Genomic DNA, 11,967 nt, shown 5'->3' on the forward strand with positions numbered 1-11,967 from the left:
ATGAGTTTAGGCCAAATACACATGTTTATTCAATTTTTTAACGTTTTCGTTTGTTTAAGTCTAAAAAAAATGTTTTATTTTTAGATTTCGTCACACCCTTTGACTTAAACTCTAATTTTGGGTGTATCTTGTTTTCCGTTTGCCTTCCGAAATGTCAGATAAGAACAACCCCGGTGTTAAAACTAAAACCTCTGTGGTGTTCTTGTCGACTAATCGAACGTCAAACATGATCACAAGTGTCAAGGTTAATTTATGAACCCATTTTTTAAATTAAAATTCAAATTTGATATAGCCGTTATTTGAGCGGGAAAAATTGCTAAAGTAGTTGCAGTAACATGCTCTTTCGTGTTATTAAATAAAAACAGGATTTCGTTAAATATTTTAGGACCCTATTGAAAGAACAAAAAATTACTGATAGGAATGTAAGTAGACAGCTATTTTAACACTACCAGAAAAACCTCGCTTGTCGTACACAGTACGAGGAAGATGGATTTCAAAGCTCAAATTCGCAAGTGTCCTTGAAGAATTAAGTGCATCACTGATTTTCGGGGAAGTGTCGCATTCGGGGAATGGTAATGGTATATGGTGAAGTGTTATAGGGCCGCTTCATGATGGCCCAGTACTTTTCAATTGGTCGCAGTTCCGGTGCGTTCGGGGTGTTGAGATGCTTCGGCACGAAATTGACCTCCTTAGCCTTGTACCACCCCAAAACCTCTTTCGAGCAAGAGGCCAAATCCGGCCATAACATCGTAGGACCATCGTGTGACCTCAGATGAAGAAGTAGACGCTTTTGGAGGCATTCCTTGAAGTACACCTGTCCATTGACCGTTCCAGTTAACACAGAGATTCATTTTTGCCACTTTTTTTCTTTCCGATCGATGGTCAAACGTTCGTGGTACCGATTTAAAATACGAGACACCGTAAAATGTATCATTCCCAGCTTTCTGCTGATTGCACGATGAGATACATCCGGGTTTTCGAGGTACGTGCGCAAAATTTGTTTGCGCCGCTGCTTTTCTTCCAACTCCAGCTTCACAACGATTGCACATCCGCTAGTGAGTGTAAACAAATACACATTGAACAAATTACACCCAAAACTTCAATAGAAAATACCCAACGGGTAAAAAGTTACAGCCATTTTAAGGCTAAGTAGCCCGTCATTCGTTTTGGCAACAATGATGACTTTTCAGCATGCATTTCAAAAAGAATAAAACTCAGTCTTGATAGTTTATATTGACTTGAAAAAGAACCACTGTACGCGCTAACATGCATAAAGTATGCTGATACTTTTTCAGCTATGTCAGTGCAAAACCAACTGATTTTCTTTGATTCGAAATCGTGAGATGAATTAGCAACAATCATTAACGACGCGTACAAATTTCAATGACGGCCTACTTCGCCTTAAATTGGTGCAATTTGATTCCGCACACCCTTTAATACGAGTATATCGTATAGTTTCCCAAAAATGTCTCTAGCAAGAACACTTCCAGCATTTCTCGAGAACAGTATCTCTCCAGACATCATTCAACGGGTTTTTTTTTCAAGTATTTTCTTCGGTAAATTTAAATCGAGATTCTTCCACGAATTCTATCAGACATTTGTCCAAGTATTTGCGACTTTTCTAGGAATTCTTCCTGAAATTCCTCAAAACACATAATCGGAGGCATTGTCTTAAATACACAAAGAATTTCTCCAAGGAGGTATGAGGAATTCCTGCCTTAAATACACAAAAGAGTTCTTAACGAATGTTTCAAGAGTGCTACTAAGTATTTGTCTTATAATTCCACTAGTTAATGAAACTCTACACATTTATAAATATGAATAATCTAAATGAAATGCATGAAAAAAAATCACGTGATGTAGGACTAGCCTATAGTTTTTTTTTTCCAGGAGTTTCTAAGGTTTTGTCCAAGAATTCTTCTAAGAATATCTCTTGCAGTAATTCGAATTGTAGCTATTTGTGGAATTACAAGAAGTAATATGTTGGGTAACGTTTGGGGAAAATTGTTAATCTTAGCTCCAATGTTCGCTTAGTTGCCACAAGAAAGTGCAATACCGGTCGCATCGTGTACTGAGTATCACGTATCACGAGAAAAAGCTCGCTTGTTGTACACAACACAAGCGTGGTGTCAATGGCGATGTCGCGACCGCTTTTGAGTTACACCATTTTCTCATTAGTAAATAACTTGGCCAAGCGAACGATTTTGGCTGTTTACTTTTTGTTTAGTTGGCAGTTCATATCGTTGTTTTCCGTACTGCCTTGCATAAGTTAACGAAAATCGGCTGAATTTTGCATAACAATGCAAAAAGAATATTGATTAAGAGAAATCGATCACTGCAGACTGCGTATACTCAACACGATTGATCACCCCCAGAGTCGGAGCTGGTTGGAAAGGGAAATGCTATTTTTTCGACAGAATAAGACAAAATTCCACTTAGAATAGACCATTTCCGTCGGATCTAACCCCCTAGTTTTATATTTTTCATCGGAAGACAATATTTTTTAAGTAACATTTGCGTCGGAATTTTTTATTTTTAGGTATTCTAGAATTTTGTAGAAAATTTCAAAAATTGGCATTTTCACCACTTTTTAAGGGGTGCGGAACGAAAATGGTAACTCTAGAAGAGGTGAAATTAATTTTCACCTCTTCAAAAAAAAAAAGAAAAAAACGTTATACTGGTAGCCCTATCATCAGCTGTTGTTTACTTTTCGAAATGTCAAAAAGTTCAGTCGCAAAAGAAATCCGGGAGTATTTCTGATTTTTAATCAAACATGTTCGATTCGTTCCGATGCATTTTTATGTGGATGGTTATTCCAGTATGCAGATACACATCAGGACATAATCATCACCCGGACCTAATACGAGCTGGAGGAGAAATGAGGTAGGTTTGAAAATAAATGTTTGTTTGGTTTTCGGACATGGAACTGATAAATAACATTTTTATTTTATTTGGATTGCCTCCCGGAAACAGCCGAGAAGATATCTCTTGAACTATACAACCTTGAAACTGGAAGAATTATGCTATACCAGGACCAAATAGAGCATCCATCATGCCATCAGCTCCAGATTCATGCAGCTCCGGTGGCTAACCAATATCACGAATTGTGCCCGCATTCGGCTTAGACGGTAGTGACCCGATATTCCGATAAGTTCCAGCATTAGAAAACGATGATCTAGCTAGACGGCTGGGAACGGTACGTCTAGGGAGAACTCCAGCAACGGTACAACCCCGAAGCACACGAGGAGAACAGTCAAATCCAGACAGTCGCTGTACTCAAGCCTAAGGAAAACTTGCAATAACCTGCGACGTCCAAGGGTGCTGTTAACACTTCATGCATATCTTCACAAACGGAAAACTGACGTCAATCCGTCAATGTAAAATTCAATCTCTGAGATTATTCCAAATTTTAAGTTAATCCAAAAAATCAAACTTTCTCAGATATTTGTTTTAGCATTCCTGCCATTCATGTAGCAAGAATATGTCCAGGCATTGTTTAAAGGATTTTTCTATAAATTAATTCAAAGAAACTTCTGGGTAATTATCAAGATTCTCAAAGAGCTTCAACAGATATTCCTTCCAAAGTTCATCCAAGAGCTATTCGGGGAATTTACCACGATTTCTGTTCATTAAATTTATTCAGGATTTTCTGCGAAATTGTACCAGTGATTGTTTAATGCATTTCCGTAAAGGTTTTCCCAGGAATTGATCTAAACATTCATCCAAAAACTTCTCAACGCGTTCTTCTCAATTCATTCCGAGAACTCTTTACGAAATTTGTCAAAAATCTCTTAAATAATTTCTGGCTAAATCCGTGCAAACATATCTGCAGGGCTGGTAGCAGATCTCTTTTGAAAAAGTTGGCATCTATTTTAATGAAGCCTCAAAAAAGTCAATATTTTGAATGGAATAGAAACTTTCATTTCTAACAACAATGGTCTTTAAAGTCACTTCTTTATCTTTGCAGTAAATCCTGGTGCATAATTCTACAGGCTCGAGAGAAACCTTCAGAAACTCTCACGTGATTGTTATCCAGGAATTTCATTTGTTGGAACTCATAACTCCTCGAGGCAAAACTTCAGGAATAATTTTAGGGGTTTTTTCTGGAAATACTTCCAGGCAGTGCTGGAAATGATAATAATAGTAGGCTTGAATTTCGCGAAAATCACGTGGCTCTCTCACTACAGTAGTTTTAAATCGTGAATCTCATCAAGTAGCCTATGTTGGGTACATGAGTTTCTCTAAATCAATAGTGTCATTGAAGGCTGTAAATGCGGGAAATGCAACGGGAAATAGAACATTTTTCTACAGTAGTTTTGGGTTGCCCTTAGCAATGAGTGTTTTGCTATTTTCAAGGCATTTTGCCTACAGCAGCGATAGCAGTGAGTTTCACTGGCTCCTCTGACTGTGATTTGCTACGCTTGCCTACGGTAGTGTGAATTTCAGAACTTTTCCCAGTTTCTGGCATCTCTCCAGAGAATCCTTTAAAGATTTCCACAAAATCTTCTAGAAATTTGTCCAAAAATTCCTCTACAAAATTTTCAAGGGATAATTAAAAAAAAATGTCTAGCATTTGCTTCAGGAAATCAACGGAGGAAATCTTCGAAAAATCAGTGGAGGCATCACCGGATAAATTACTAGGTGTATTTCGTTCAGGAAGGAAACCTTCAACAAAATAATAACGATATTGTCAGAAAAATCACTTTATAAACTTTTAGAAAACTTAGAATTTTCTTAAGAAATTTTTGAAAAAGCCTTGGGAAAAATACTATGGCGTAATCTCTGTAGTAATTTCTAGAGTCAAGCTTAGTAACAATCCAGGTTGAATTCTTAAAGGTATCTTGAAACAAATTAATGAAGGTCTTTAAACAATTAACAAATGAATCCCTGACGATATCGGCGAAGTATTACTTGAAATAAATATCTTAATTAGTTTCTGAAGCAATTCCTAGAAAAATTCTTGAAGCATGCATATGGGGGACAAGGGGCAAGAGTGCCACCACAAATTTCACAAAGTTAAAAACATTTATTTTTAATGTTTAACCAAGGATAATTATTTATTGAGTTCTAATTTATGTAAATATTAAAGTCGAAAATTTTCACTACGAAAAATTAAGAAAATGTATTTAACTCGCCAACGCGAAAATTGCGAAGTATTGTAAAAATGTAGGCAAGACTGGAAAATAACATAATAAATCTTCGAGCTGTTCAGTGGAAAATAAGGTTCGACTCTTATTATATAAAAACATAATTAGTTTTCCGCGCAGTATCAATGATTTACAATTGTTACAAGAGGGACATCGCAATTTTCTTATATAAAAACAAATAAACTTTTGTATTTTATTTTTGAATATTGCATTAAATCAATGTGTCCTACTAATTAAAATAAAAATGAATTATCTTGGACATTCAAAAAGGTTTCTGAATAGTTTAAATATTATTCCGACATCCAAATAGGATGTAAACTACACTAACATGTTTGTAGTTATGTCACGAGTTATGTCTGTCGCAATTGAAAAAAATAAAATATCCAAAGAGATCAGATTTTGTGAAAAACATAATGTAAAAATTGTTATATTTTGGTTCCCGTTCATTTTGTTTTTTTTTTTAAGCTAGAACCCTCTTCTAAAATTCCTATTTTTTAAGACACTTGCTACCAGCCCTGTATCCGCAATATTTCCCTCAGGATTCTTATTAGCTCTTATGATAAATCAACGAATTTATTCTAAAATAATTACTGAAAAATCCCTAGAGTTCGTAGATTAAACTGCTGGCAGAACCATATCCTGAAGAAGTTTCTGGAAGAGTCACTAAATAAATGTTTCCTAATCATGATAGAATTTTAAATAAATTTTCGGAAGAATTGTTAAACTTAGAAAATTAATAATGAGAAGAATTAGAAAAGAAATGACTACTCCAGACAAACGGTTAGAAAACGTCCTTGATAAATTTATCATGAAATATCTCAAAAATGTTTTGATAAATCTCCGAAGTATGATCAACTATAAGAAATTGTCTGATTTTTTTAGGAGGTCTTATGATTATGGGTTTATGATAGCTGATATATATTTGTAACTCTCTGGTAATGATGGAGATTTCACTTAAAGATCTTTCGGTATTATATTTCTATCCATTGAATTTGAGACGAAAATCCTTGATCGCTGAAGCAATGTTTTTAGTGATTCCATGTGAAAATTAAGAAAAAATCTTGGAAAAAAATAACTGGTACAAATCAGTATTTAGCGATAAATTAGAGATGGTCGAGTTTCACATTTATCAAACCCGAACCCGAGGCAATTATTTAATGCCAAACCCGCACATTCAAATCTAAACCCGAACTGAACCCGATTTTTGAAAACCTGGACTAAAATGATAAATTCGTCGTTTCTGACGAATAAAAAAACTTTCAGATTGTTGTTCGGTTTACCAAGCCCACCAAATCCCGACTTCAAGCCCGAACCCGATAGTGTTGTAGCCATTCAAACCCGAATGCAATGCAAATCCAAAAAAATTTAAAAATTTGCAAGCCCGAAACCGTTGGTTTCCGGTTGGAAAACCCGAGAGCCGAGCATCTCTAGAATAGATGCTTAAGAATTTATGAGAAATCTTTAGTGAACATTGTTGGATAAATCTCTTAAAACATTTGAAAAGTAGCCTAATTGTGTGCTATAATTTTTAAAATTATTTTCAGTTTTATCTCGCTTTCGAAAAAGATTCTTTAATTCTAATTCTTAAGTTCAATATAGACATTTCTCAAAATAGCTGCTTCTTTTACTGTTTTAAAGTTTCCGTGATATAAAATATTTATGTAAAAAAATATCAGAAAACGTTTAAATCTAAATAATAAATTATGTTTTCTTGATGGAAGGATGTAACATTTTAGAGGTGTTTTTTCTGAAATACGACAAATTTATGGAAAATTGGTGACAGTATTTGAAAAATATTATTTTTTGTTCAAGAACTTTGTAACCATATTTTCAGATTCAGCTTTTCAATCATATGTTTAGATTCAGCTATTCATTATGTTGTAAAAGTTTTCCTTCAACAGTAGTTTTAATTAATTATTTTTGATAATTGCAATTTTATTACGTTTATGTCGAAACATTGAATCGTGTATGACCATAAAATTAAAAAAGATTGAAACTGAAATGGTTTTGTTATTTTAAAATCGATGATCCAACACAAATTATCTGACGATCAGAAAGATTTAGGGGCTTTCGAATATATGTGTAATGTGGTTGTATTTCTCATATATATTCTTATAATTTCAACACGAATACTGTCAAAGCCCTTGTACGGGTAAATGTTTTTTTCACAGTATTAAGGTGAAGATAAATCGAAGCCAAACTTCAAATTTTCAAGAGCACGGATCTGGAGAACCAACCATCCGTTTGAGCTGAAAACTTAATCGATTGCTCACTCGCTGGTTTCAGCTCAAACGGGTGTTCGGTTCTCCAGATTTGTGCTCTTGAAAATTTGAGGTTTGGCTTAGCTTCATCTTCACCTTAAGATATTAAAATAATTTGGGCCCGTGGGCCGCTGTTTGGTGACCACTGCTCTAAACATTCGACGCGAACCTTATGAAATTTCTCCTAAATATTACTGGGTTTAAATTAGGTTCTTACAAGTGGTTGAAATCCCAACAAGATTCTATTCACAACCCCCACACGACTGAAATAATTTAGTCTCAGTACAACAGATTATGGAAAGCACACATTTTATTTATAATCAATGTTCAATTGGAGGGATTCAAAAACTTATATCCCCCATTGTAGTAAAATATTTCTGGTAACTTGGAACAAACTACAATCACTAATTATTCCGTTCATTTACACTATTTCTATATTTAAGAGAAAAACCATAGAAAAACCCGCACTAAGCATTGTCTTGCACACCAGTTTAATGTTCTAATATCTTGTTCGTCCGATAACAAAAGGAGCTGTATCCTATTCTTGGCACTTTTGATTAACTTCGGCAGTGGGTTTTTTGAAAGCTACTGAGCTCATATTTGGCCACTATATTGAAGTGCTTCTTATTGCAAAGTTTTCGACGATTCGGCCGAGAAAAAAACCCCATGCCAAAGTGAATCATGGAAGTGCCCAAGTAGCTCTGCGGCCTACTGGTTCAGTGGTATGTTGGACAAACAACCTTGCTCGGTTTCAGCGTGGCATGAAATTTGTACCTAGTGCTTCTCATGTCAATCAGTCGGGTACTGCACTTCGTTTAAAATGTGATGATATTTCGATGGGTTCGAGTCACAGGGCGATGGAGGATTGCTTGATGGTAGGAGGACGGCGTCGAAATTTTGCCCAGTTGTCGGTTTTGTATAGGTAGTAAGTCGGTTGAAAAGCGGAACGTTCTGCTAACAGCTGAAATTAGAAGTTTGCGAAAACACCAAGATTGTCGTGAGTGATATGAGAGAACGGAGATTAATTTAAACAGTTGATCTCTCGTTAAAACTTACCAGGTCGTCGCAGCCGGAATGTATAATGACCAGTATCTTCTCTGCGCAGCTGGTTCGTTAAACGGGTTCTGCAACTAGGGTGGAAGCAGCATGCTCTTCAACTGCTTCTTCGATTGCACCCTAAATTCCAGTTTCTAGCACCTCTACCGGCGTTTTAACTGACCGCAGATCGGCTTCTTATTCCAGTTCCATACCAGCCTGTTATTTCCGGAAGCCATTCGTTCGACATATTCGTTTCCACTTGCACTATCTCCTGATTGTTCCAGTGGTGCCTCGTAAAAGCACCTTACACTGACCAAACGTTTTGTAACTACCAAGCTTACGTTAAATAAATTACGAATTACAAAACTTTTTGGAACCTTCGAGATTGAAAAATGTAAACATAAACAAAAACTCATCTGTCATAAATGGTTGCCAGCTGCTAAGTCAGCTGATCAAAAATTCACCACGTTTGTGGTCAAATCATGGGGGGAAAAGGGGGTCGGGAGGGATATCAACATGAAATATTTTTTCGGAGACCGTGGGGTAAAACGGCGTTCCGCCAGTTTTTCGTTGTTTTTCAATAGTTAGAGGCCTCAAAACATATGTGTTCCTTAGGAAAGTTTGTTCAATAAATTGATATAAAGCATATGAGACAATAAAATTTTTTCACGGAAATGGTCTATTAGATGAGCCTTTCGTGGTACACATTGCATCCTATTCTCTACGCACTGCACGATTACTCAAAATGCTGTTTTGGCATGGTTTCTTCGCTATCCTCTAGAATGTATGCAACACACGTTTTAGTGATACCACATTCTCTTGAAACATCAAATCTCTAATGATTCCACTGACTGGAGTATCTAACGACACGCATCATGATATCAATCAACACAATCTACGAGCATTGATCATTTTGCGCTAAGCACCGATTTCTTTTATTTTGTTGTTTTAACAATCATATATCGTTTTCAGTTTTATTTGAATAACCCAACCATTACTTTTGAATGCACTGTCCCATAATCACCCCCAGAAACAATACTAAGATGATCTTTTCCACCCCTGTAGCGCGCGGCCCATGCGTTTCCAGATTGGCCTACCGAGTACGATCGAGAACAAGGAGAACACCCGGCCGTACGTGATCCGCGAGAGCGACAACGATGACCATAACGATGGCCCGATCTGCTACCGGGAGGACGACACGGACCGAGCGGCCAAGATTGCCCGCAAGGAGAGCCTCTCGATCAAGCTGGCTCTGCGACCGGACCGACAGGAGCTGATCAATCGGAACATACTGCAGCTGCAGTCGGACAACGAAAAGCAGGAATCGAAGGAAGCCATCGGGGCCCGGTTGATCCGGCGACTGTCGATGCGGCCTACCGCGGAGGAGCTGGTCGAGAGGAACATCCTGAAGAGTGAGTATCAAGCACTTTAGCCTGAGCTCATAATTCTTATTGACCCAAAATTACTTATTACAGCGCAAACTCCGGCGGAAGAGAAAAAGCAAAAGGAGGAGAAGAAACGCTACCTGCTGCGAAAGCTGAGCTTCCGACCCACCGTGGACGAGTTGAAGGAGAAGAAGATCATCCGCTTCAACGATTACATCGAGGTGACGCAGGCGCACGACTACGATCGACGGGCGGACAAACCGTGGACGCGACTCACCCCCAAGGACAAGGCTGCCATCCGGAAGGAGCTGAACGAGTTCAAAAGTTCCGAGATGGCCGTGCACGAAGGCAGTCGACATCTTACCAGGTGAGCTATTATTCGTTATTGGATAAATGGTTCAATATCTGGCATACGAAACAGTTTGAAAATTTGTATCAGATTTTGATTGAATTTATCCAAAAGTTTATCGAATGATGGTAGATCTTACTTCGTTGACTACGAAGTAGCTTCTCTGTCTTCGTTCATCTTGGTCGAGACTTCTCAAGTTACTCCCATTTATGTATTTACCAGCTTTTGCTATTTTCTGAATACTGGGTTCGCAGTAAGGGGCGGTACATTAATTACGTAAGACAATTTTGGCGGGTTTTTGAAACCACCCCCCCCCCCCCCTCCCCCAATGGTAAGACTTTTTGTATGAAAATTAAAAATAATTTATATGGCGCGTAAGAAATCTCAAACCCCCCCTCCCCCCCTAACCCCTTATGTAATTAATGGACCGCCCCTAAAGTTGGGCGAACTCGTAAGCTCGACAAACCGAAGAATGAGCCGCAAACTGATACTGAACTAAAATTCGTTTTTATTTTTTATTTGTTCCAGGTTTCATAGGCCATGACAGCTGCAATGCAGGATCAAGCAGAGACATTTTGCCGTTCATTATTTTACCTTTCTCATTAAGAATTACTACAACAAACATTTGATTGTGTACATATAAATCCAATACACACATACATCAGGAACAATTTGTAACCAGTTCAGCAGTAGCAGAAGCAATTCATAACGCATCAGGATTATCATCATCTTCATCAGCATAATCTATCACTACCATAGAACAATTGGTAAAATCGGCGGTGAAGGCAAAAAGGGCGAAACGAACCAGTTTCCATCATTTCCTGCATTCCCTGGAGAAGACGAGTGCTGGCAATGGAGAAGCGTTCAATTCCACAGAGGAGACGCTGTTGAAATGTCTATTATTAGCATCCCCCTTCCCCATTCACATAATTCCATTGACCAATCGAAAATGATCAACGGTTTTTGAAAACAACAAATTTTGACTAAATTGAACAAATCGCATCATGTAACTACAAAAAAAAAACAAAACTGAGCATCTCAACAGCAAGTTATACAAGTTCGTTTGTAGTGTCAAACCCCTAATCAGAGCAGAAAAACAGCAACTGAAATATTAATTACAGTAATCGAAAAGAAAATGCGTATGCAAACGCAAAGAAAACCACAAAAAACAGCCCATGTTTCAATAACGAGAAAATTAAAGGAAACTTTAAAAAAAATAATTATGGAAAATAATACTACTGTGATAATGTTGACGTTATTAGAATGTTACCGAGACGAAAACAAAAGTGAATTAGGAGGCGAAGAAAAAAAAATCATAAGGAAACATGAAGATTGGAAGCGAGAGAAAGAGAGGGACAAAAAGGCGCGCGTTAATGGTGGGGAACAGTTGCACGATAACGTGAGAAATAATGTGCGTTGTAACATCTTCAAGGAAGCGCGATGGCGATTGGGCACGATGCTTTCGAATTCGAATGTGAGGGATGTATGGTGATTTAAAGCTGGTATATACGAAATGTCTTTTTTTAATGCAGTGTTTGGTAGAGATATGAGTCCTTCGATTTTTTAAACACTTTATATGGGGATTACAAGGAGGTTCAAGGACTGTATAGACTCCACATTGCTCATTCTATTCTAGATAAAAATATGAATGGCTTATCAAAATTTTAGCTCTTTTTTTATAAAACCTGAAACACGTTAAGGTGAAGATGAATCGAAGCCAAAGTTTAAATTTTCAAGACCACGGATCTGGAGAACCAAACACCCGTTTGAGCTAAAAAAAAACCTAA

At 37.3% G+C, this 11,967-nt stretch overlaps 1 protein-coding gene and 1 long non-coding RNA gene across 17 annotated transcripts in view; both read left to right on the top strand.

Annotated features, from left to right (window-relative positions):
- LOC5565278 (phosphatase and actin regulator 4) overlaps positions 1–11,514 on the top strand; it is a 557,239-nt gene extending 545,725 nt beyond the window's left edge. For all 16 annotated transcript variants that reach the window (XM_021843448.1, XM_021843449.1, XM_021843459.1 and 13 more), the window contains 3 exons: positions 9,512–9,858; positions 9,922–10,198; positions 10,709–11,514. In XM_021843448.1, coding sequence (XP_021699140.1) covers positions 9,512–9,858; positions 9,922–10,198; positions 10,709–10,724 — 640 coding nt within the window. In that variant the 3' untranslated portion in view covers positions 10,725–11,514. The remainder of the gene's footprint in view (positions 1–9,511; positions 9,859–9,921; positions 10,199–10,708) is intronic.
- Positions 2,511–3,907, top strand: LOC110676264. Its single transcript, XR_002500219.1, has 2 exons — positions 2,511–2,883; positions 2,974–3,907. It is a non-coding gene; the product is annotated as an uncharacterized LOC110676264 (long non-coding RNA).
- Positions 11,515–11,967: the final 453 nt, after the last annotated feature.

This window comes from Aedes aegypti, chromosome 2 (assembly GCF_002204515.2).
Source record: "Aedes aegypti strain LVP_AGWG chromosome 2, AaegL5.0 Primary Assembly, whole genome shotgun sequence".
In the NCBI taxonomy this organism is placed as follows: Eukaryota; Metazoa; Arthropoda; class Insecta; order Diptera; family Culicidae; genus Aedes; species Aedes aegypti.